The 27081-nt window shown below is 40.5% G+C and overlaps 1 protein-coding gene across 1 annotated transcript in view; it reads right to left on the bottom strand.

The window, feature by feature from the left end:
• The window catches only part of LOC6037933 (A-kinase anchor protein 9), a 104574-nt gene extending 79684 nt beyond the window's left edge, over positions 1-24890 (bottom strand). The window contains 1 exon segment of the mRNA XM_038260873.1: positions 24586-24890. Within this exon segment, the coding sequence (XP_038116801.1) occupies positions 24586-24672 (87 nt within the window). The 5' untranslated portion in view covers positions 24673-24890.
• Between the last annotated feature and the right edge of the window lie 2191 nt (positions 24891-27081).

The raw sequence follows: 27081 nt of genomic DNA, 5'->3' as shown, positions 1-27081 counted from the left end.
TGTCGAGTTCACAGACAAATGGACACCTACTTAGTGACACGTAGTCAAATTGTGAGACAAATTTTAGCTGATTGCCTACTTGAATCTATGGCAATGTTTGGCAGGTTAGAGCCACCAAGCTCGGAAAACCTAAGGTTAACAAAAAATCTTAACCTTAGGTTATTTAAATGTTTATTTCAAGTAGAATATTTGGAAGCGTCAATATTTTTTTTAATAATTTACACCCTGAACTATGTTGTTACCCATCAGCATAGGGACGTGGCGTTACATCGTGCTGCCATCGCCATCACTTTATCGACTTCATTTTGCTGGGCGAGATAGGACGCCGTCTATTTTTAGACAATGACTCAGCACTTTTCCACTCTTGCGTTTAAAAAAACCAGATGGCAGCACGATGTAACGCTACGTCCCTATGGGAATCCTACTTGACCGGCATGTCAAGCTCATAAATGCGTTTATCAATAGGGGGATGGCGTCGCTATTTTCAGACCACGTGTTCCACTTTTTCTCCTTCGCCACCGACTACTTTACCGACTTCATTTTGCCGGGCGAGAAGTGACAAGAAGTGTCCAACATTAAGTGTTTTTGCCTTCCTCACTGAGGTAAGGCTATAATCCTGCTCTAAAAATGAACTTTGTATAAAAACGTCGTAGACCCACCTTCATGTATACATATCGACTCAGAATCGAAAACTGAACAAATGTCTGTGTGTATGTGTGTGTGTATGTATGTATGTGACCAACAAACTAGCTCATGTTTCTCGGCATTGGCTGAACCGATTTGACCCGAACCCGTTGCATTCGACTTGGTTTAGGGTCCCATAGATCGAGTTTTATACAGATTAAAGTTTCGATAAGTAGTTCAAAAGTTATGTATAAAAATTTGTTTTCACATATATCTGGATCTCACTTAAAAGTATGTAAACTATGTCCGGATCCACCATCCGACCCATCGTTGGTTCGGCAACTGAAAGGCCTTCCAAAGAGTCCAAAACATTGAAGATCTGGCTACCCAGTCTCGAGTTATGGCCACTTAAGTGATATTGATGTACTTTTTGGAAGCCGGATCTCACTTAATTGTATGTAGACTATGTCCGGATCCACCATCCGACCCATCGTTGGTTAGACAACTGAAAGGCCTTTCCAAAGAGTCCAAAACATTGAAGATCTGGCAACCCTGTCTCGTGTTATGACCACTTAAGTGATATTTATGTACTTTTTTGAAGCCGGATCTCACTTAAATGTATGTAGACTATGTCCGGATCCACCATCCGACCCATCGTTGTTTAGGTTGTTTTAGACCTTTCCAACGAGTCCAAAACATTGAAGATCTGGCAACCCTTTCGCGAGGTATGGCCACTTAAGTGATATTTAAGTACTTTTTTATTCCGGATCTAAAAAATAGATTAAATTTTTGTACAATTATATCATATCAGCCATTTTTGGCAATAAGTGAGGAAGGCTCCAACCACATAGGTGGATTAAGTTAGTTTTTTCTCACAAAGGTGATGTGCATGCGATTTTACTATCGGGTTTTTTACTGTATTGAAAAAGTAACAACATTTAATTTTTAAATTTAAAAATAGGATATCGTCAATTAAAAAATAAGGTTAATTCGAAATCACAAAAAAATCCTTATAATTATTCTTTTTTCTACTCTTTGCATTATTATTTTGAAAGCTCTGTCTATATCCTTAAAATAAAAGATCAGAAATGGACATACCGTAAAACGGGGTGACTTTGATAGGTTTGCGATTTTTTCTCAAAATTAAGATGTTCAAAGTACCTCAAAAAGAACTTTTCATAATTTTTTTTTAAGTTAAAAAAGTTAGTTAGTTAACTATAGAAAATGTCATTATTTTAAACTTCTCAAAGTGTCATGATTTTTTCAATGAACATGATTTTGAACCGGAAAACGGAATTCATTTTTGGATTTGTTGGACAATTTTCCAAATCTCCAAATTTGTACGCAATTTCAGTTGAACAAATTTTGTGTAAATTGTGAAAACTTTTGATTCGTGTTTCGAATCCAGTATTAAATACAATATAAATCAATAATTTTATAAACATAACCAGTTTTAACAAATTTCACGCCATATTACGTCTTTTAAACAATTTCACCTAAAATTTATATGTATTTTTTTTAAAAAAGCTTATAAACTTAGTTAAGCCGTTGCAAATATTTTTTGTAGTTTATGTCCCTCGAAAAATGTATAAAAATTGAAATTACGAGCCATGGTTTCAACATTTTAATGAAAAAAATGTTTTAAAATGCATTATATACCTGTCCAGTTGTTTTGCCATCATTAGTTTCCAAAATGCTAAGTATTGACGAAAATTTTATTTTTTGCGAAAAATTAATTTTTTTCTGTGCTGTACATTGGAATTTCATAAAAATTCAAAACATTTTTAAACAAGCCCAAACGTGCTTAATATGGTTATCAATGCAGAATAATGCATTTTTTCGATTGTTTTCAGTTTATTAGACTTCTATTTTCATGGAAATTTTGATTTTTTTTCTGCCCCCTGATTTTTCGGACCAATTTTGAAGGGGGGGCGAAATAAACCTTGAAAAATATTTGCAACGGCCTAACTAAATATAAACATTGATTTTTTTTCTTAAAAACTATACCAGCTACTTAAGCGATGGTACATTTAACGTACAAATAAAGTTTGAACATCTTAAATATGATTTTAACAAGAAAAACTATGACTATCAAAGTCACCCCGGTATTGAAACCAGGAAATTTTAACGTAACTATTTTTCTGAACACTATTATGGAAACTTATTTCCAAAATAGTGCATGGACTTTGTGTGGCCTACCCCAGTACATGTTTTAAAAATAATAATCTTGAGAAAAACCTTACTTGTTGTAAAATATTCTAAAAACAAATTGAAATCCTATCAAAGTCACCCGGGTTACACTACATGAACAATGTTTCAAATAATATTTTTTTCAAGCATGAACATTACTTGAAAACGGTACGTTTGCGGTTTAAAACATTTCTATACTTTTTACAGAATACAAATACGTATTAAATATTTAAAAAAACGTTATTAGTCCTGGTGGCTGAACCATTTTTTTTCTTCTAAATAGCAAATGCAAATACAAATACAAAATCTAACATCATATACTTATAACTTCTGACAGGGCTGTCAGATCCCATGAATGATCCGGACATCATTTTCATCAAAATTTCTGAGATCTGTGTTCAATTAACACTTAAGTGCTCATAACTTTTCATAGGGTTTTTAGATCTTGAATATTTAGGGCTAATTAAACAGGACTTTTGATAAGTCACCCAGCGAGTAGTCGCAAATGCTAAATCCGGACATCGTTTCCTTCGAAATATATAAGGTGAAATATATAAAGTGTATAAATAACACTTAAGTGCTAATAACTTTTGGAAGGTTCATCAGATCTTCGATGTCTTGAAAGGTCTTTCAAATACCTCTCTAAAAATGTATAACAAACCAACACTTCAACAATCTTCCGAACATTAACCAATATCGTTTAACTTTTGAAGTACTTTTTTAATGAGGTCAAAAGGTTCCACACGCACAGACATTTGTTCAGTATCTGATCCTGAGTCGATAAGTATACGTGAAGATGGGTCTACGAGGTCGAATTAAGAAGTGTATTTTTCGTAACGACGTTTTGTTTGTCTAACTGGACCGTTTTGTGTTGGCACAATCGTGCTAGCAACTACAAAAAGTCCATAAGACGATTCGTTTCAGTGCAGAATTTATTTACACACACAGACACACATACCAATGTATATAACACAATAAATTCATTCGAAAAGTAGTTCTCTCCAGACACGGACGTGTTCTTTATTTCAATCCGCTGCTCGTAAAACTCCTACAGGTTATGGGCCTGAGTTCGACGTAGAAATCGGAGGAACAAAAGAAATTTTCGACGCCATTGCAAAAGTTGACCGCGTGTCGCGAATTTACTTGTTTTATCGCGAAAATCGAATAGTTTTCTCGTGAAAATGGACGCTAATCGCTTTAGCATTCAGAAGCTGAATAATGATAATTATTCTGCATGGAGATTCAAAGTGGAACTTCTCCTTGTTCGCGAGGACTTGTGGCGTTGTGTCGATCCTGGCACGAAGCCAGCTGCGGAAAGTGATGAGACGTGGAAGGCGCTGGACGCTAAGACGCGGGCCACCGTCGGCCTACTGATCGAGGATAACCAACACGGGTTGATCCGTGGAGCTGCGACCTCGAAGGCCGTCTGGACAGCGTTGCAAGAGCATCACATGAAAACGACGCTAACCTCAAAAGTTTCGCTCTTGAAGCGAATCTGCGATAAACGGTTCGCGGATGGCGAGGACATGGCGGAACATCTGTTCGCTATGGAGGAACTCTTCGATCGGTTGAAAAATGCCGGACAACCGCTTGCGGACACTCTTCAAGTCGCGATGATTTTAAGAAGTCTGCCGCGAAGTTTCGACACCCTGACTACGGCTCTCGAGAGCCGTTCTGACGCTGATCTTACTCTGGAACTCGTCAAGCGAAAGCTACTGGACGAGGTCGCGAAACGGCAGGGATCCGCCGGAAGTGATTCTGCACTGAAAGTCGGTGCTTACGGACGCAGCAGCAAGAAGAAGACGCTGGTCTGCCACCGATGCAAAATGGAGGGCCACAAGCAATACGAGTGCCCGCAGCGTGGTCGCCACGTGGACGGCGACACAAAGGCGAGAAGAACAAAGCCGAAGAAGGAGGACAGCGTCTCTTTCGCTTTTGTCGCCGGCGGCGGTGCTGTAGCTGACGTCACTAAGCCGTGGGTCATTGACTCCGGGGCTACCAGCCACACAGTTGCGGATCGGTGTTTTTTTAGTGAACTGAAAAACAGTGAAGTGCATGTCGCGCTGTACACCCCTGGTCTTGCCATGAACTTATTATCAGTACCGGCAATAGTGAAAAAGAACGCAAAAGTGTTGTTCGACGCTGGTGGTTGCCGGATCCTGCGAGGCGAGACAACGGTAGCGGTCGGCGTGCTGAAGCAAGGATTGTACCACCTGAAACAACCGGAGGAAGTCGCGTATGCCGCCAGTGGACACCACAACAAGGACTGCAAGCACGTTTGGCACAGAAGGTTCGGTCACCGGGACCTGGCCGCCATCGCACGGATGGAGGCGGAAAACCTAGCAAGTGGGTTGAGAGTGTTCGACTGCGGAGTTGATGAGCCCTGTGGAAGCTGCCTTAAAGGAAAGAGCTCACGCAAACCGTTTCCCGCGGAGTCGACAACCAGCACCAAAGCGACGTTGGACCTGGTGCATACCGACGTGTGCGGCCCGGTTGAAGTACCTTCCGTTGGCGGGTATCGTTATTTCATGACCATGATTGACGATTACTCCCGCTTCTGTGTGCTCTACCTGCTGAGGAACAAGTCGGAGGTTTCGGACAGAATCGCCGAGTACGTCGCCCTCGTGAAAACCCTCTTCGGCCGAAAACCCAAAACCGTGCGCTCAGACCAAGGAGGAGAGTACACCGGCGAAAAGCTGCGCAACTTCTACAAGCAGGAGGGAATCCAGGCGCAGTTCACGGCGGGCTACAGTCCGCAACAAAACGGAGTGGCGGAACGCAAAAACCGCTACCTGACCGAAATGGTTCGCTGCCTCTTGTTCGACGCCAATCTTCCGCAGTGCTACTGGGCGGAAGCTTTGAGCACGGCTGTGTATCTCCAAAATCTCCTTCCAACAAAGGCCGTGAAGTCGTCCCCGTTTGAGATGTGGCACGGAACCAAGCCGGACGTGGCGAAACTGAAGGTTTTCGGGTGCAAAGCGTGGGTCCATGTACCGAAAGAAAAGCGGAAGAAGCTCACTGGAACAGCCCGGGAACTCACCTTTGTCGGCTACTCCCTGGAACATAAAGCCTACCGATTCCTGGACCGAAGCACACAGAAGGTGATTGTCAGTCGGGACGTGCGTTTCGTCGAAAGTGCGTCAGCTGAGGTCGGTCATCAGAACGGTGATGCGAAGCCGGTCACGGTTACCAGCCGAGAGGAGACAGTGGTTTTCGATTCGGTACTCAACAAACCTGTACCGAAACCCGATGAACCAGCGCTGGAACAAGAAAGAGCACCGGAAGCAGAACCCGAGTGCCCTATGGATGGCGACAACCCAGCTGAACTTGACGCGGAAGAAGAGGACGCATCCTTCCGCTCCGCACTGTCCGATGAAGAGGAGTTCAACGGTTTCAGTGACGTTTCGCCAAGTTCGTCCACCGAAGATACCACCAACAAAACTGGCAGCACAACACCACTTCGAAGATCCGACCGGCTCACGAAGGGCATTCCACCTGAGCGGTACCAAAACGCAACCAACGTGACCAAGCACACTGTCAGGGAGCCCCGATCTTACCTGGAAGCAGTCCAAGGTCCAGAGAAAGCCGCCTGGCTGGCAGCGATGAAGGAGGAGATCAAATCGCTGCAAGAAAACCAGACCTGGGAGCTCGTGGAGCTGCCGCCCGGAAGGAAACTCGTCGGCTGTAAGTGGACGTTCAAGAAGAAGGAGGATGAAAGTGGCCGCGTCGTGCGGCACAAAGCCAGGTTGGTCGCACAGGGTTTCTCCCAGCGGTACGGTACTGACTACGACGAGGTGTTTGCACCTGTCGCCAAACAGACAACGCTACGAACGCTGCTGACGATCGCCGCTCGGGACGACATGTTGGTAAGACATCTGGACATTAAGTGTGCCTACCTCTACGCGGATCTTGACGAATCCATCTTTATGAAACAGCCTCCGGGATTCCAGTCGGACGACAACCTGGTGTGCCGACTAAAGCGCAGTTTGTACGGCTTGAAACAGTCGGCGCGGGTCTGGAATGCAAAAATCGACGGCATCTTCAAGCAGATGGGATTCCAGCCCGGCGTGGCGGACACGTGCCTCTATGTGAAGAAGACGGACAAGCAGATGAGTTTCATCGCGATATACGTGGACGACATGGTCATCTTCTGCCATTCCGAGAAGGAGTTCAGCCGAATCCGTACAACGCTGGAAGGGCAGTTCAAGCTGTCTACTTTGGGAGAGTTGCGCCAGTTCCTCGGAATCCACATCGAGAAGATCGACGGCCACTACACGCTGAACCAGCGTAGCTACATCGAGAAGCTGCTCGGACGGTTCGGGTGCGAGGAAGCTAAGCCGTCCAAGATCCCGCTTGACCCCGGCTACGTAAAACAAAAGGAGGAGACAAATTTGCCGACAAACACGTCGTACCGTTCGTTGGTGGGTAGTTTGTTGTACGTCGCGGTCAACTCCCGGCCGGACATCTGCATCGGAACTTCGCTGTTGTGCAGGAAAGTGTCTAATCCCAGCGATCGCGACTGGACAGAAGCCAAACGCACCCTGAAATACCTGAAAGGAACCAAGGACCTCCGTCTGCACCTTGGTAACGGAGATGCGGGACTCGAGTGCTTCGTCGACGCGGACTGGGCCGGTAACGAAGGCGACCGGAAGTCAAACTCTGGTCTGATCATCAAATTCGGCGGTGGAGTGGTGAGCTGGTCGACACGCAAACAAACCTGCGTCGCCCTATCGTCCACCGAGGCCGAGTTCGTCGCCCTTGCCGAAGGTTGCCAGGAGCTGCTGTGGGCAAAGAAACTCCTTAACGATCTCGCCGAGGACAACCAGGAATCCGTTGTGGTGTGGGAGGATAACCAATCCTGCATCAAGATGGTAGAGTCGGATCGCGTCGAACGTCGGTCCAAACACATCGACACAAAGTACGCGTTCACCAAGGATCTTCACCAGCGCGGAGTCATTGACCTCCGTTACTTGCCAACAGACGAAATGGTCGCGGACGTCATGACCAAACCACTGGACCGGACCAAGCTGGAGCTGCACCGTAACACACTCGGTGTCAAGTAAACTTCTTTGCGTTGAGGAGGAGTGTTGGCACAATCGTGCTAGCAACTACAAAAAGTCCATAAGACGATTCGTTTCAGTGCAGAATTTATTTACACACACAGACACACATACCAATGTATATAACACAATAAATTCATTCGAAAAGTAGTTCTCTCCAGACACGGACGTGTTCTTTATTTCAATCCGCTGCTCGTAAAACTCCTACATTTTGATCTCATTAAAAAGTACTTCAAAAGTAATGCTAAAAAATTATATTGGCTTAAGTTCGGAAGATTGTAAAAGTAATGGTTTTTGTAAGAACCAGTCTTTACTCCATGGAGTTCTTGGATAACCCAGAACATCCCAATAAGTTGTTACAACAATGCACTCTAGCCTTCAATACTCTCTGAACCAGTCTGGGTAGGATCCGTTGCCTTTATCTTGAAGTTTCGACTTGTTTCTTTCATAAGCCTCTTGCACAAAATTTCCCGAAGTATCGGATGATCTAGAACATCCCAGATGTGTCAAAACCATGCTTGCTTGTTTTTATAACATAACTAATCAAATACAATTGAAATTTTGAAAATACTCCGGCAAATTACGAAAACTTAAAGTTAATTATTCTCGATTTCATTGTGTAAATTAAGGATATGGTGTACTGGTTTTCTTGGAAAATTGCTCATTAAAAAAAAAGCATTATTAAAATCGTTCGAGAATTCACAGTTCTAACAGAAAGACAAACATCATTCGGACTTTTTTTACTTAATAATTTTAAAAGTAACTCATATAACAGCACTTAAAACCCTCACGGAAACGATAAACCACAACCACGAACGAATATGATGTACTTCTAAACAACCACAGACGTAGAATTCCCCTCCGAATGCATTTATCTCATCCACTAATTACTTGCCTTCCTCTCTACATGCATACGGCGGCGGCGGTTGCTCTGTATTATTGTACGAAGGAACCATAAATTAGTTAAAAATTCCAAATGCTCGAAGCAGGCTGGTCGCGCGTTTATCACCCAAATATTGCCGCAGTTTTCACTATTTCCTTCTGTTTTCAAATTGGAAGCGTTTTTTTTTTTCCTTTCTCGCAGCGAATCGAAGTAGGCACGATGCGTACAGCACGGGATTCCGATCGGAACTGACTGCTAGACGAGATCGCGAGTTTTGGTTGTTTTGAGACGATCTTGTTACAGCGCGATGTCTGTTTTTTTAGAGGAGAACAGACCCTATGTTTACAAATCCATTGATCCAGATTTTTTTTTATTCGCTATGCAAAACAAACATATCAAATACAATTTTAGTCTTGATCAGTGTAAATCTTGATTTTGCCAAGAATGGACAGCACTGGAAGCGCTGTATGACTTGGGACAACTATGAGTAGACCGGCAGTAATCCCCACGTAAATCTCACTTTGATACCTCCAAAGTTACAACATAAGACAGATCGACATTCCTGTTCGACAGCTTGACGAGACAGCGGATCACTTCAATCTCTTCCATAGATTACCTTCTGAAGAGGGCAATTCCCCCTTTCTCGCACTGACACTTTGACGACCATCACCGTAGACTAAACATATCCGACCGAAGGGTGCCATGATTTGTTGCAACGGACTTAGCAATGTCGAGTCGATTCATTTTGTTCTTCCATTCTAAAAGAGCGGAAGAACCGAAAGCCAACATGGCTTTACCATCGTGTTTTCGAAAATTCAAAGAACTTGGCACAAATCAAATGCTACCCACCCACTGTTCTAGTTCATGGGAGCGCAGCTAATTTTGGCCAGCCCTGGGACGCCGCGGCGAAGGAATTATGTTATGCACGTAAATAAACATCACACTGCATTTGTTTGTCGTCTGCTACGCGTGATGTTACAAGAGGTTTTACATGCGCGACATGCGTCAAAACCGTTAGGAATTGGACGGCGGATCAACGCGCCAACGATGGATGGCGTAGTTTAATCGTGTGAATTTGATGAAATGGGTGATTTTAATTTGCAAGGATTAATGACCATGTTTAGTGATTAATATCATTTAGATCATAGAAATAGTTTGAAATTGTATTGATTATTTTTTGATTTTATTTAATTTTTGTCATCTTGATATCAATCATATGTAAATAATTGCTTAATTTCTATTTAGTTTTTTTTTAGTTTTTATCAAGGTTTTCCATGTTCAGAAAGTCATTTTGAGCTAATTTTGTTCTGATCAGTTCTCCGATAATTCCCATTTTCAGGGTTGTTACGGAGAAGTCGAAAAAATCCGCGCCAAATCCGCGCCATCCTAAAACCCAATCCGCGCCATATTAACAAAAATAATTTCGCGACAAACATACAAGAGAGTTTATTTTTTATGAATTAAAACAAATATTTTGGAACACAAATCAAGAGATCCATCAAAAGGAACACAACAATCACAAACGATTAAATAAAATTGTATTCAATAAATGCAATTTTATACCAAGAATAGCCGCATGAGGCCGAATCTCAGAACGCAGAATCTTGAAAAGCCGAAAATTTTATGGACAGATTTATTTTTGCTAGGATGAAGTAAACCAGAGGGAAAAGCCATAACAATAATTTTGCAAAAAGAGAAAATCTAAATATGAATGAAAACATTTTGAAATATAAATATGAAAAATAAAAAATAAATTCAAAAATTTATGGAATGAAAATGATCATTAAATTTATAAATTTGAAAATCTTACAAATTCATAAATCTAAGGATTTGAAAATTTAAACACAGTTCGTACTTGCTGATTCTCGCAAAAGAGTCACTCATAAAAATCGAACCACCAAATTTGTATTATTTTATTAAGAATTTAAGAATTTGAGAATTTAAGAATTTAAGAATTTAAGAATTTAAGAATTTAAGAATTTAAGAATTTAAGAATTTAAGAATTTAAGAATTTAAGAATTTAAGAATTTAAGAATTTAAGAATTTAAGAATTTAAGAATTTAAGAATTTAAGAATTTAAGAATTTAAGAATTTAAGAATTTAAGAATTTAAGAATTTAAGAATTTAAGAATTTAAGAATTTAAGAATTTAAGAATTTAAGAATTTAAGAATTTAAGAATTTAAGAATTTAAGAATTTAAGAATTTAAGAATTTAAGAATTTAAGAATTTAAGAATTTAAGAATTTAAGAATTTAAGAATTTAAGAATTTAAGAATTTAAGAATTTAAGAATTTAAGAATTTAAGAATTTAAGAATTTAAGAATTTAAGAATTTAAGAATTTAAGAATTTAAGAATTTAAGAATTTAAGAATTTAAGAATTTAAGAATTTAAGAATTTAAGAATTTAAGAATTTAAGAATTTAAGAATTTAAGAATTTAAGAATTTAAGAATTTACGAATTTAAGAAATTAAGAATTTAAGAATTTAAGAATTTAAGAATACTTTTAATTTGTGAGTCTTAAAGTTTTGAATATTGTAGCTTTCATTTTTGAATGTTTTCATCTTTTATTTTTTCCCCAAAAAATCGAGAAAAAAAATCTTTCTATGGGGTGGGTTTTACTACAATTCAACGGCGAAGAGCCAGCATCCGCATTTGAGCTCAGTACGGCCATGGAAACAAGCCCCAATAATCATTTTTCTTACATCCTGGTATATAACTTCGAGCAAAGTTTGAAAAATGATTCACATGATTGAAATCCTTTATAAAATAAACAATAAATTAGGTTAAAAATAACGATTCTCAAAGATATTAAAAATATTCAAAGCTGGTAAAAAATAGTTGAGTGTAGTAATAAATTTGTTTAAGAAATCCTCATCTATACATTTAAAACAATAATCTCTTCATGAAGATTTTTTTGACGTTTTTTATTAAGAAAATACAAACAAACATTTTCGGAAGAAAACTTTTGTTTCAGTAACTGAAATCGAAATAAATTAAAAAAAAATCCCTGATTCCCTGATAATACTTTTCTTTATTACTTGAAAGTAATTTTATCCTTCCAATTATTTTAAATATTAACCAAATTTCACATCCGCGTGAAATCCGCGCCTAAGCAAAATTAGCCAGCAAATCCGCGCCAAATCCGCGATATTCGCGCGAAACGCGCCATCCTCGCCGTCCGTAACAACCCTGCGATTTTTTAAGTATTTTTTACTTTTTGTGTGCTTTTTCCATGATCCTTTTGCATCATTGGTTTGTCCATACAAGTCTACATACAGTTTTGGCAACCGTCCTTAGGAAACGGCTATTCAAATATTCAACAATCTGCATCTTGAGAACGAATTTTTTGATCGATTTGGTGTCTTTGGCAAAGTTGTAGTACTAAGAACTTTTCAGAAAATGTGAATTTTTCACACACAAAAATAATTGGGCAAAATAACGATTTTTGAAAATTCTTTGGAAATTCTCATTTTTTATATCTTTTGAACTATGCCTCAACTATGACACAAGTTGGTTAAAATTCATTTGGCAATGCTGCCTTTTTAATCATTTTTAATCAAACGCTGAAAAAGTTGACAATTTTTTTAACTTTATTTTTCTGTGTATTGTGGATTTAGTTGGTAGCTGGATTTTCTGGCATCTTCTCACGGTCTTTGGAAACGGTCGTGGATAGACCTAGGGGTTCTCAATTGGAGTGAAAAAGTTCAAGTTATAGAAAAAATATGGATTAAAATTTTGATTTTTAATCACATCTCCGACATTAGGACTAATTGTTTGAACATGCTCGCAAAAAATATTATTTTTCTTGAAAAAACTTTCATTTTTAATCACATGATCACCCCTAATTCTGGATCAATCGCGTGCTCCGTGTGTTTGTCAACAAAGCTGCAGCTTGATGGTGAGACGAAGTGAGAGGGAGAGAGGTTTTGACATTTTTATGCCCGCCTATTTCGTCGGTCGTTGAGCCGACGGTCGTTTCCAACGATCGAGTCCAGCAAGGAACTGATCGTACAATAAAATCAAACTTGTAATCGAGGTACTTGAAATAAATTTTAATAATTTTAATTTTGTACTGTTAAGCCACCTTGAAATTGATTTTCATGATTAAGCTTGAACGCTAGAAATTTTTTTTTTCTGTACATCGCCAAAATAGCGTCAGATTTTTAAGAGATAAAGACTCAGAAAATGTCAAAAAATGAAAGTATCGCGAAACTTTTCTATCTTCTTAAAGACAATAATTTCGAAATTTTCAAATCAGCCTCAACATTTGAAAAAAGCCCAAAAACACTTATTTTCGAACATATCACTTTTGTTTGTTTGGTTTTGTTTATTTGCTTTTCCAGGCTCATTCTACAAACTCCAATAAATATATTTTGCCTGTTTAATGTTTTCATGATTTTCCAGTAAATTTTTGTTTTTTTTTTCTTTTTGTGTTTTTAAGTTTCATATTTTTTTCTTCTTCCCTTTTTTGCCAACAAACTTCAAAATAAATTATGTATCATAAATCTATTCAAAACAGTTTAAAGAAGATGCATGGAGGACAGGGTTGCGAATGAGCGAGCGCTCACGGAAGGCTTGCTCGCTCCAGCTGGAGCGTGAGTTTTTATCAGGTAGCTCGTGCTCGCTCACGCTCACCGGAGCGTTTTGCGCTCACGTGAGCTGGTGAGCCAAAGTAGGTAGTTGTTTTTTCCTGTTGTAGCATCTGCCTGTTTGAAACGAAGTTTCTAGAACTATCTCAGCACAGGCAGCAAAAACAAACAAGAAAGTGGTCGAACAAACAAAAGTAGTCAATGAAATGGATTTGATCAGCGAATCGAAATTTACGTTCTATTTAAAATCTAGACTTTTTTCGAACAAGCAACAAAAACCTAAATTCATAATGTAAACATTCATTGACGTGAAGAAATGCACTGTTTGTTCACATATCAAATCCATATTGGACCATATTGAATTGTTGTTATGTACAAAAATATTTACAATTCATGTATATTTTATTTATTTTTAAATAATCTTTTAAACAGTTAAAATCATCCATGTTCAAAAAATCATATATAACTTGTAATTGAATATTTTCAGAGGTTTGGTTGCGAAAATGTTGAATAAAATCCACTTCCTGGAAGAAGAGCCAACCTTTTCGTGGCGAAAAATATTGACAATTTATTTGATTTGAGTCAAAAGGGTTATTTCAACCCTTAGGAATTTTGAGGCATATATTTAAAAATAGAACTGTTTCAAAAATGTTAACCTTTTTTCTAAAATGTTTGCCAAATAAAGACTAACCTTATAGAAATGATTAGCCGTTTCTAATTACTGAAAGATTTAATAAACGGAATAACTTTATTTTAATGGTAGCTCATTCTGACCCGCAATCTGGAAATGTAGTCAAATACTGATAAGGTACATAAAAACAGTTTAATGTTTTATTTTAATCAACCAAACATTTAACCTTGAATCGAACTTACCAAAGCATAAATCCTCTTGAATCAATTCATTCTTTTGTAAGTTTTTCTAAGGTTTCAAAAAAATCAAATTATTCGCTCTACAGCATTGCCTTGGCTTTCTCAATTACGAGATTCCTACCCCTACTCTAAGGTTTACATAAGGCCTTTAAATTTTAAAATATTTATACATTCGACTGTATGTCTAAAAAATTATTTGACCCTTGCGAATCCAACCTTTTATTTAAAAACATGATTGATGAAAATGAGCTATTCCAATTCATATATCAAAAAATTTGTTCACAAAGTCATATTTACACAGCCCTACTGCACCTTACGCAAAAAAATCCATCTAGAATTGAAAAAAAACTTTCTCAAAAACGTTAAATGATTAGCGACACGTCCAGAATGAGCGCTCCGTGAGCGAAATATGAGCGCGAGCGCGAGCGTGGAGCAAACGCGAGCTGAAAAAATCGGAGCAAACGTGAGCGCGGGCAAAAGTGAGCTAGCTCGCGCAGCGCTCCTCCTCACGAATGAGCGAAAAGTGAGCGCTCACGAGCGCGTGAGCGCGTGAGGAACGCAACACTGATGGAGGACCACGAGAAGGTACAGTTAAACATTTTTACAACTGGAACTGTGTTATAATTTTTCGGCTTAGGCCTTCCCAGCCATCATTTAATACTGCAGGTTTTGTCAAAAACAGAGCAGGATTCGCTAATTCGAATTGAACTGCATTCGAATGAGCGAATCCAAATTCGCTAATTAGGTTTTACGCCAACTCGATTTGGAGGTTTGAAAGGAGTGCACTCTTTACATGGACTTAGCACACAGTTCGATGCGATCGTCGAAAATCGACGAAGACCATGTAAACAGTGCACGCGAGCTGTCAAATGACGTCACGGCGTAAAACTTAATTGGAACGCCTGACAGCTGTCAAAAGCTTGAATCCACGTGCTCGGAAATTGTCGAACATCAGTTTGACAACTGGTTTTGACAGTTGAGTGCTTTTTAATTCGAATACGTTCGAATTAGCGGGCATTCAAAGTAGCGAAATACGAATTAACGAATCCACTCTGTAGTTGTGTATTTTCTGAGAATTTGCAAAATAGTTCCAGCTGTCGAAATGCTTCTACGCCATTTTAAACTGTTCCCTAGGTACAATAAGAGAAAGTTCGTCGAATTTATAAACTGTCGTTCTAGGTATAATCAGAGAGACACACTTAAGGGAAATTGGACGAGCTTTCCAGTTAAAAATATTCACGAGACTGGAAAATTAAGTCTGTCATATAGAAATGCCGAAAAAGTGGCAAAAATCCCTGTTTTGCCCTTCTCAAATGTCATCATCAAGTGCAACTGGCTCCATATACAAATGGCTTATATAAGCCTAGGATAACCAAGATAACAAGTCTTCTGATGCTTCTGATTTAAGCTGAAATTGTTCCATAATATTATAAATTTGGCTGGTGCCCATTCAAAAATGGTACGTAAATATTCAAAAATCTGTATCTTTTGAAGACACTTTCTAATCGTTTTGGTAACCGGCAATGCTGTAGGTGTTAATGATTTAATTTGCCGACATTTCTTTTTTTTACTTTTTTTATGTTTTAAGGGACAAAATTTCGCGACTTTAGAGCCAAAACGTTACTTAATCCACCGATGGTGGTTGGTGCCTTCCTCACAATTATGTACATATTTGTTTCTGTAGTAAGAATGTCAAACCTACAAATTTTATCTAAATTTTACTTCTTACAACATATCTACATGGAGTATGGGGTCTAGAATCCCAAAAATCATTGGACGTAATATTAGAACAACACCTACGGGGCTGTTTCATGAAAATTGTTCACTTTCAATAGTTATATTACTTTAAAGTTTTTTAAGCCTTAAGGCAGTAGAAACATATATCTGTTCATTTTTTCCCGAGAGTTTCAAATCAACAAAATCCCGGGAGCCAGATCTCCGGATAGATCCGGACAACTTTTTCATCAACATATTTGAGATCCGGCCTTTAAAATGTGTACAAATGACACTAAAGTGCTCATAACTTTTGATAGGGTTATCAGATCTTCAATGTTTTGGGCTCATTAGAAAGGTCTTTCAAATACCTTTCTAAAAATGTATGATCAGACGGGTTTTCTTACAAAAAGAGTTTTTACAATCTTTCAAACTTTAGCCAGAATCGTTTTTTTTAGCATAACTTTTGAAATACTTAACAAAACTTCATAATAGTTAATAAAGGTCTTGTGGGAACCTAAGACAAAGACGGATCGAATGAGACCAGAACGGTCTAAATCGGTTAAGCCAGTCCGGAGATAATCGAGTGCATTTTTTTCGGTGCACGGACTTACAGACATACAGTTCATTTTTCGAGTGATTTTATAGCCTTTCCTCAGTAAGGTGAGGAAGGCAAAAATGTTACCAAAAAGCTTTTTTTAAAAAAAAAAGTTCATAAGATAAAATTTACAAAGTAAAAGAAGTACTTAACAGAAATTTTGATAAAAAGTTGGGAAAATTTCTTAAAATTTTGCTTAAGAAACCCGCATTAACTTTTCAATAGGGCGAATACGTAGATGTAAACAAGCAGCCTATCCCTTTTTTACTCAACGTGAACTGTCACCCAGTCACGAAATATTCTAGCAGAGCTGGTTCTGTCAGAATCCTGCTAGAACGGTGGAACATTTCTGCTAGAATGCTCTAAGAATATCCAGCTCTTAAGGAATTCTGCTAGAATCTTGCTAGAACGTCGTGACTGGGCACTAGAGCAAGAGGGACAGACTGTTTGTTTACATCTACAGATTCGCCCTATTGAAAAGTTAATACGAAAATATGGACAATTCGACCTCCGGTTGTTGAGATACAGAGGATGAAAGAAAAAAGAAACAAGAAAATTTAAGTTTTTTCAGTCTCACTCAAACAGCCCCCCTTTCCCTAATATGGCATTTCATTTGTGATTTTTTCTGATCTTTTTGTGAAAAATACTTTGTTTTTTTTTAATAACGACTAACATTTTAAAAGGGTGTATCGTGATAGTATCTATCCCACTTGGCAGAGCTTCGTTAGATAAATGTACGATTCGTGCTGAAAATCCTCATTTTGTATTTGTATTTGTATTTTATTTTTCAACAATATACCGAAGGTAAAACCTTTTTTGTATACATTGACTTAAATGATGAGGACCTTATGTTTCATTAAAACTAAAAACTAAATTAAAAACTAAAACGAAATAAGCTAAAGATATAAAAATGTCGATAATACGACAAATTACTTGTTTAAGAAGAATTCAGTAATAAATTTAAGACTGATTATCAGCTGTGTATGTAGTTATAAAAGAGTGTGTAATACAAGGCATTGCTTAATCAAAAACCAAAACAAAACTCAAATTGAATTTTTTAAATGCTCTTTACACCTACGCTTGAATTCACTAAATAAAGTTGTAGATTTTAAGTTATGCGGCAAATCATTCCACAAACGTGCGCCTCGAGCTGCGAATGAATTTCCCATAAAGTTAGTGTGGTGAACTGGTATTATAATATTATTTGTGCGATTTGAACGACTGAAAACTAAACTTTCGAAAAGATATTGCGGCTCTTTGAAATTTATAAGTTTGAATAAAAATAACAACAATTGAAACTGACAGAACTTGCTCAAAGACAAATCAAAAATTGACCTTTGAAATTGTGAAACATGATCGAATCTCCTTAAATTGTAGATGAAACGGATACAACTATTGAAGCAAACTTGTAGGTGTCTTTCAGTGTCAACATTCATTTTAGAAAATATAACATTGCCGTAAATGAAATGAGGCATTAATAGTGTGTGTACTAGCTTTATTTTAGTGTAAATTGATAATGTGTGTCTATGGCAATTTAGAGTTCGAAGAGTTGAATAGACCTTTTTCTTTATTAGAGATACATGATCCTCCCATGTAAGATGTTTGTTCATTTTAATACCTAAGTTCAAGCATTTATCAACTATTTCTACATTTTCATTGTCGATTTGAATAGGAGGTAAGTGAGGAAGAACTGTATTCTGACGGGAAAAAAATATTGCTTTTGTTTTTGAAGTATTTAAAACAAGTCCATTATCCTTACAGTAACGAGAAATAGCAGATAAATCAGAGTTTATTAGAGATATTTTGTTAGGAAGCTGATCAACTGGGCAAGAAAGGTAAATCTGTGTATCATCGGCAAAAGATTGTTTATTACAATGAGTTATAAAACTAGGCAAATCGTTAACGGATAATGTATACGCCAACGGACCAAAAACGGAACCATGCGGTACACCTCTTTTTGTAGACCTAAACTGAGATCAGTCGTCGAAGGTGCTGATTTATTTTGTGCTTTTCGTGTGTTCCGATCAAGTTTTCTACCGTTTTTTCGCGTTGTGCGGTCCCGTCACGCTCGTCGTCAACCCGGAACGTGTTAGTGAGCCGGTTCCTGTGCCCTGGTTCCTGTTTGATACTATTACATTTTGCTCCATCGTGTGCCGCATCAAAACATCGTCGATTAGAGCATCACTACCGGCAGTGTCTAGTGGTCGCGGCTACACAAATTTTGTTGTTGAACTTTTTGCTATGGCTTCTGCCTGCGACTACTGCGCCAAGCAGGTGAAGGATGATGAGCCGTTCATCAAGTGTATGGGCTTTTGCGAAGGGGTCGTACACATGCGCTGTACCAAGACGGGCAGCCTGAAGATGAACACTTCGTTCCTGAAGATCGTCTACGAATGCACCAACCTGTTTTGGATGTGCGACGAGTGTTCGAAACTGATGAAGATCACTCGCTTCCGCACCGTAATGGAGTCGGTCGGCGATACGGTCAACAACATGCAGGAGGGTCAAGACCTCAAAACGCCGAGCTGCGGGACCTGATCACCGAAAATGGGAAGCAACTGCTGCTGCTATCCAAGCGCGTCACCAGCTTATCAACAGCTAATCAGTTAGGTACGCCAAAACCTAAGCCAACACCGAAACGTACCCGTGGCTCCGATCCTGTTCCATCAAAGCCTCTGGTGTTTGGGACGAATGCGCTTGGCAACGCAAGCATCACTTGCGTCCCCCCAGAAGAAAAACTGTTCCGGCTGTACGTGACGCGCTTCGCTAACCACACAACGGCCTCACAAGTGGAGGAACTAGTGAAGAATGCTATCGGTCAGAACGAACTGGTTCAAGTGACTGCGTTGGTTAAAAAAGGCGTTGATCCGCTCAGTTTGCCGTTCATCTCGTTCAAAGTCGGGGTGAATATCGCACACAAGGAGGCCATCTCAAATCCAGCCATCTGGCCAGGGAACTGCGGCTTCAGGGAGTTCGAGGACCTGCAACGCAAGACTTCCTCGCCGCAGAGCAGTGGAGATGGACAACGGGCAAAAAAAGCCAATGCTTTCTTTCGCAGTTCTACCGGCCATTGTTACACCGTCGGGTTCAACCCTGGGCAGCCCAAATCCCATCGGCCGCGACAACGAACCGTTCCTGACCCCGCGCTCGGGGAACTCGGACAGCGATTTGGCAGCAATGGAACACTAGTAACGATCGCCAGCTGCTGTAGGACATCGGGATGCGCGACCCAAAGTACCGAGGAAGCCCCGACTCTCTCCGGCACAGTCGCGCAGTTCGCAGCCAGCGCTCATCTTAGCCATCCCGATCCTGCTGTCGGAAGTAGAGTCGGGGTCTTCCGGTCGTCACCGTCAGGCAAGTACGCACACCGTCTGAACCGCTCTCTCCCTGATGCCTTTTCGGCTTTCAGCGTCACTCCTTCAAGCAGCTCGAGCAGTCCCCATCCCGTCGGCGACTCACGATCTGCTGCATCACTGCTGCCATCGGCCTGCTGGACATCGGGATGCACGACCCAAAGTACTGAGGAAGCCCCGATTCTCTCCGACGCAGTCGCGCAGCCCGCAGCCAGCGCTCATCTTAGCCATCCCGATCCTGCTGTCGGAAGTAGAGTCGGGGTCTTCCGGTCGTCACCGTTAGGCAAGTACTCGCACCATTCGAGCTCTGCCTTCCCTGATGACTGTTCCGTTTCCAGAACTATTCCGGAAAGCTGTTCAATCCTTCACTCGAACGTCTCAGTCCCACCTGCACCTGCCCGTCAAGTTCCCGGTATCGCCGCTAGACGCCAATTGCCGCGACTGCCGTGTAACGATTTACTCAACATATACTACCAGAACGTCGGAGGCATGAACACACGGGCTCTCGAGTACCGTCTCGCGTGCTCCGCTATCTCTTACGACGTAATCGCGGTGACGGAAACCTGGTTAAAGAACAACACGCTATCGAGTCAAGTCTTCGGCAACGGGTACGAGGTCTTCAGATGTGATCGCGAGCAGTTTATCAACAGCCAGAAGAAAGACGGTGGGGGAGTAGCTATCGCAGTCCGGCAGGGACTCAACGCGCGAATCGTTTCATCGGACGAGTGGAAGTGCGTTGAGCAAGTTTGGGTCGCCATCGATCTTGCTGACCATACCGTCTACATCTGCGTTGTGTACATCCCTCCCGACCAAACCAACAACGCAAGCGTATTTGAAATCAACTCGTCTTCGGTTTCAACAGTCTCTTCAATGGCACGTCCCTACGATGAGCTAGTAATTCTCGGCGACTTCAACTTGCCCAGACTGATATGGCGGCCAAGCCGGGATGGTTTCCTGTATGCTGATCCCGAACTCTCAACCCAGACCTTGCACGTAACAGAGTTCCTAGACAACTATAGCAGCGCACTTCTGCAGCAGATCAACCAGTTCCCGAACGAAAACAATGTGCTGTTAGACCTTTGTTTCGTCAGCTGCCCAGATATTGCACCCCGATAGCCATCGCCCCGGCACCGCTAGTCAAGGATGTCCGGCACCATCCACCGCTGCACCTATCTTTGCCTGTTCATTTAGCCAGCGAATTTACGCCCATTGTTTGTGAAGTCCGCTATGACTATCGCAAATCCGACGTTCCCAGCATGCTAGAACTACTTCGGAGCATTGACTGGGAGAACACACTTGACAAGGACAATCTTGACGATGCTGTGCAGACCTTCACCAATATTATCGGCTATGTCATCGACAGACACGTCCCGAAGAAACCAGTTACGAACGCCCGTGTTCCATGGCAAACCAGCGAACTTAGGAGAGTCAAGGCTGCTAAGAGGTCGGCACTGAAAAAGTACTCAAAACATCGAACGTTACCATTGCACAACTACTACGTGCGACTCAACAGCTGCTACAAAAGGATGAGCAAACAGTGTCATGCCGATCACGAAGTACGTACCCAAAAGAAGCTTAAGTCCAATCCGAAAGGATTCTGGAAGTACATCAATGAGCAGCGGAAGGAAATCGGGCTGCCGTCGTCGATGTTCCTTGGCGACAAGACAGCTTCGAATACGGAGGACATCTGCCAGCTGTTTGCCGCAAAATTTTCGAGCATGTTCACACAAGAAGATCTGTCACAACAACAAATCACCGCTGCTGCCAACAATGTCCTTCCAAACGGGCTGGCCCTGAACCGCATCACAATCGATCGCTCGCAGATTCTGGAAGCCGCAACCAAACTGAAGTCATCCAACACTGCAGGTCCGGACGGAGTTCCATCGATCGTCCTGAAAAAATGTATCGACGGGCTTCTAGATCCTCTCGCACATCTCTTCAGTCTGTCCCTCTCCACCGGCTCCTTCCCAAAACTCTGGAAGCACGCATATATGTTTCCGGTTCACAAGAAAGGGGACAAACGGAACGCAGACAACTATCGCGGGATTTCAGCACTGTGCGCCACTTCGAAACTCTTCGAGCTGGCGGTCATGGATCCGGTGTTTTTCTTCTGCAAGAACCTTATCAGCGACGACCAGCACGGTTTTATGCCTTCGCGGTCAACCACGACGAATCTGCTCACTTTTACGACATTCGTGACCGACAGTTTCACCGCCAAATCGCAGACCGACACGGTGTATACCGACCTGTCGGCCGCATTTGACAAGCTGAACCATTCTATTGCAATCGCAAAGCTGGAAAGAATGGGAATCGGTGGGGTTCTCCTGCGTTGGTTTCAATCCTATCTAACCGGCCGGAAAATTAGCGTCAAGATCGGTGATTGGCTGTCCGCTGTCTTTGAAGCCTTTTCGGGAATTGCACAAGGCAGTCACTTGGGACCACTTGTATTCCTGCTGTACTACAACGACTGTAACCATTCTATCTCGGTTCCACGCCTGTCGTACGCGGACGACATGAAAATCTACTGCCGGATTGACAATGCATCTGACGCTCAAGTTCTCCAACAACAGCTGATCAACTTCGCGGAATGGTGCAAAATTAACCGAATGGTCGTTAATCCAACCAAATGCTCCGTTATCTCTTTTTCCAGAAAACGCAACCCGATTAAGTTCGAGTACCAGATTTGCGGCACTTCAATTCCTCGTGAGAACTGCGTTAAGGATCTGGGTGTGCTCCTCGACACGGAGCTGACATACAAGCAGCACATCTCCTACATCGTCTCCAAAGCATCGCGGCAACTTGGTTTTGTCTTCCGTACAGCCAAAAACTTTACTGACATCTACTGTTTGAAGGCACTTTATTGTGCGTTGGTCCGTTCCACACTAGAATACTGCTGTTCTGTGTGGAGTCCGTACTACGAGAACAGCGTAGCGCGAATCGAGAGTGTGCAGCGAAGATTCATCCGATATGCCCTTCGATCTCTACCCTGGCGGGATCCCTTCCGACTGCCCAGCTACGAAAGTCGCTGTGAGCTGATCAACCTGGACACGCTAGCAGTACGACGAAATGTGTGCCGATCACTCCTAGTTGCCGACGTTTTGACCTCGAGAGTGCAGTGTCCGGCCATTCTCCGTGGATTGAACATTTTCGCCCCCATTCGGACTTTTCGGAACTCCCCATTCCTACGTGTCCCTATCCGTCAAACAAATTATGCAATGTACAGTGCACTGACAGGGCTACACCGGGCGTTTAATTTTGTCGCTTCTTTGTTCGATTTTAACTTGTCTCGTGATGTTATCAAAAGGAAATTCTTGTTGTTCTTTAGACGTTAATTTATGTATTAGTTTGTAAGGTAAAACACCATTGGGGCCCGAGCCTGTTGGTGTCCAAATAAATAAATAGATCGGACTCCGTTAATTTGAACTAATTGCGAACGGTCGCTCAGATGTCTTTTCATAAGATCACAAGCATCACTAGAAAATTGAAATTGTTCTTTAAGTTTATCTATAAATATTCTGTGGTCAATCAAATCAAAGGCTTTAGTGAAGTCCAATAAGATAAGTACTGTAACATAGTTAGAATCAAATGATGCATTTATATCCTGGCAAACTTTTGTAATAATGGTGGATGTACTATGGTGTTCTCGAAAACCAGATTGAAATGGTGTGATAAGTTTTTTGAATGTAACATATTGAACTATTTGATCCTTCAGCAAGATTTCACAACCTTTTGATAATGATGGCAAAATAGAAATAGGTCTCAGATCGTTAGGATTAGATGGGTTTTTATTTTAGGTATCGGTTTAACTATAGCCAGTTTATATATTGTTGGAAAGGTATTTGTAGAAATGATTTTATTGTATAAAAGCGTAATGTATGGAACCAAAAGATCACCACTTGTTGCATAAACTACTATTTCAATAGTTTGCACTTTATGACACTTCTATTTTAATTGAAATTACAATGTTTCAATTAAATACATAGAACAATATGAGCCCTTAACCGCAAGCTTCACCGACTAAAACCAGACCAGACTTTGTTCGTTCGCTAGCTTGGGCAACATTTACATTCTTTGCGCCAATCGCGAGCAGCGCGTCAGTTGAAACCGCCGACTGGACCGTGACGATAGCCCGCGAATCATAATCACCCGTCGGGCCAGCGGAACATCTGTCGCTGGGTGAGAAGCCACACTCGCTATAACTACTATTCCATCATCGCCTCTTTTTCATACTCAATCCGCGGAGGACCAGCAAACTGACTAACCAAACTCTAGAAAGCAGACGCATTTTCCGCTGCTGCGTACACTCTTTAAAGTTGTATTAACACTTGGATTACTGAGTGTTTAGATTAATTTGAAAAGAATCGATTCCTTGCGGCTTGGTAGCCCAGGTGTTAACCTGAGCGGTTCGGAAAACCTCATCATCATCGTCTTAGAACCAGCGCGCAAGAGGCGCAAACCAAAACGGCCAATGTTGGCTGCGAGAGCTTAAAATAGACTACACACACAAGTTCTACTTTTCGCTGGCGGACGCACTTCCCCCCGGGGACCGTTTTTTTTTTTCCTCCGTCCCGTTACGTCCTACCATCGCGCCTGGGCTCTCTCCGGAGGATTGCATTTTAAAAATGTACGACTTTTAAATCGATTGCAACAATCTTCGCGACGACACTTTCACCTGGTCGCAATTACGACGACACCAGCACTCACCTCTGCGGCGACCAGCGACGAAGAGGGGCTGCTGTTCTTGCCGGAGGAGGCCCCCTTGGGCTTCAGCTTGAGCCTGCCGATGTTCATCCTGGCGGTTTTCAAACACTCAATCGATACTCAAACTACACAAAGCCATGTTTTTCCTGAGGTCACACACTAGGCGCGAGCGAAAGTGAAAAAAAATACGCAAATTCAGCACGAAAAAGCAACCGATTTTGAAAACTTTTCACGAAGCATAACAAAAAGTAGGACGACGTCCGCGACACCCGACTTGGACGAAATTTTATTTGTTTTGGACTGGCTGTTGGCTCGCGGGATGACGTTTGGCGGTTACAACGCTCGCAAAAGGGGAAGGTGCCGAAATATCGGACTAACGTCACATCGAGGGGTGCACGGGTGTTTTAGTACAGGAGTTGTTTTGTAGAATTTGAGAAAAATTTAATTTCATTTTTTAAATATAAGAAGTGACATTGAATCATACAAATTTATGCATTTTTTATGGCCCAATCTCACCTTCAGACCAGGGATGCCACATGATTTTTTAAAATGTCTGTGAAAAAGTCTGTGTATGTCTGTGTCTTTGTCTAAAATTCAAATAAATCAAATTACATTCATAGAAATCTATCAAAAATTGTGTTTTTAAGCATTTGAAGACTAACGAAATAAGTTTCGATTGATATTTTTACAAAATAACAATTTAATGAAGTTTTTAAAAAGTCTGTGTACCTCCAAAAATGTCTGACACGAGCTCAAATGTCTGTGAAACACAGACAAATCTGTGTATCTGGCATCCCTGCTTCAGACCCAATGTCATCCCTGCACGCAGAAAAAGGGATTATCAATTCGATACATGTATGACATCAATTCAATAAATAAAATTATCGGTTGGCAACCAATAATTTATTTAATCGAATTCAATAACTTTTCTTATCAACTTGATAAATGTTGTTATCAATTTGATAAACTATCATTGAAATCATAGAAGAAACGTCAAAAGTAAAAAGTATCAATTCGATAAGATTATTGATCGTTTTGATATTTTTTCGTTTTTGTTCGTTTGACAACACTTGGTGTCGAACCATCGGCGTTTGAGTGTATGTTCTAGAGTATGTTAGTATTTTAGTGTTTTCTCATTTTATTTTATATTGCACACTTTGCACCAAATTCTCCACCCTTGCAAATCATAACTGCACACCAAATATTTGCACACTTGAAATCCTACCCCTTCTCCCCCCCCCCCTTTCGCCTAGCGTGGTGCGTGTCTCGACTGAGCTTTGTTGCTTTCGAACACTTTAGGACAGTTTCAAACTAGGGTGTGTGTCTTAGACAGTTTTTTTCTGCTGTAGTTTGAGGTGTGCACTTTTGTATAGAGCTTTCCACAAGTTGCACGATTGTCTAAAAATCGCTGCAATCTGCAATAATTAAACAAATTTAGAATTTCAAAATTTTAGAATTTTCAAATTTTAGAATTTACGAACCTTAAAATTTTAAAATTTTAGAATTTCAAAATTTTAGAACTTAAGAGTTTTAGAATCTTACACACAAAAAAAATATTACCGTAATGACTAAAGTAACTTATTTTTGATTTTTGAGTTCGAGAGAAAGTTTTTTTTTGTTTAAAAAATGAAAACTTTTCAGGGTAAAATTTTTGAAAGTCTCCTTACTAACTGATTTAAAAGTCTCATTATCCGCGCACCACCAAACCGAAGTGCGCATCTCTTCTGTTGCGCGAAAAATCTGTTGCTCCGTAATTAAGAGGTTTGTCGTAAGCGTGTACATCAGCGTGGCGCAACAGGCTTTGACAGGTTGCGCTCGTATTTTGATTCTTGTCTGCCTTCACAATTACTTTTAATACGACTGTACGACTAAGTTCCAAATGTAAATAAACCGAGATTAACACTGTTCTCCATCTGTATCCGCAGTACGGATCCGTATACGGATGCGGAACAGTGTGAATGGCTGCATCTGAAATGCATTGGAGAAATCTCGTCCGCACTGTGCGTCCTTACTGTCAAATTTTATACGGATGTGACTGCGGATGCGGTATAATGTGAATACACCTTAATCCAACGCACGATCTTTTTAAATTTAGAGTATTTTTTCGTTGTGTGTAGAATTTTAAAATTTTAGAGTTTTAGAATTTTAGAATTTTAGAAATTTAAGATTTTAGAATTTTAGAATTTTTGAATTTCAGAAATTAAGAATTTTAGATTTTAGGATTTTTTAATTTTAAAATATTAGAATTTCAGAACTTTAGAATTTTACAATAATTATTAGGTCTATTCCGGTACTTGCAGAATTGCAGAATTTCTGCAGCTTCTGCAGAATTCTGCAGCCAGCATAAGTCACTTTTTTGCAGAACGTTCCCGTACTTTTCAGCTCACTCTCTTCATCTCTCTCTTTTGCAGAAGCTCTGCAAGGAGAGAAGTGGCAAAAAATTTGCCTGGGTAGAGCGTTCCAGTACTTTTTCTGCAACATTGTACACAGTTGAGTGGA

The sequence above is a fragment of the Culex quinquefasciatus genome, chromosome 1, assembly GCF_015732765.1.
Source record: "Culex quinquefasciatus strain JHB chromosome 1, VPISU_Cqui_1.0_pri_paternal, whole genome shotgun sequence".
NCBI classification, from domain to species: Eukaryota; Metazoa; Arthropoda; class Insecta; order Diptera; family Culicidae; genus Culex; species Culex quinquefasciatus.
Note: the sequence above shows the minus strand (reverse complement) of the source record. Positions and strands in the feature narration are given on the sequence as shown.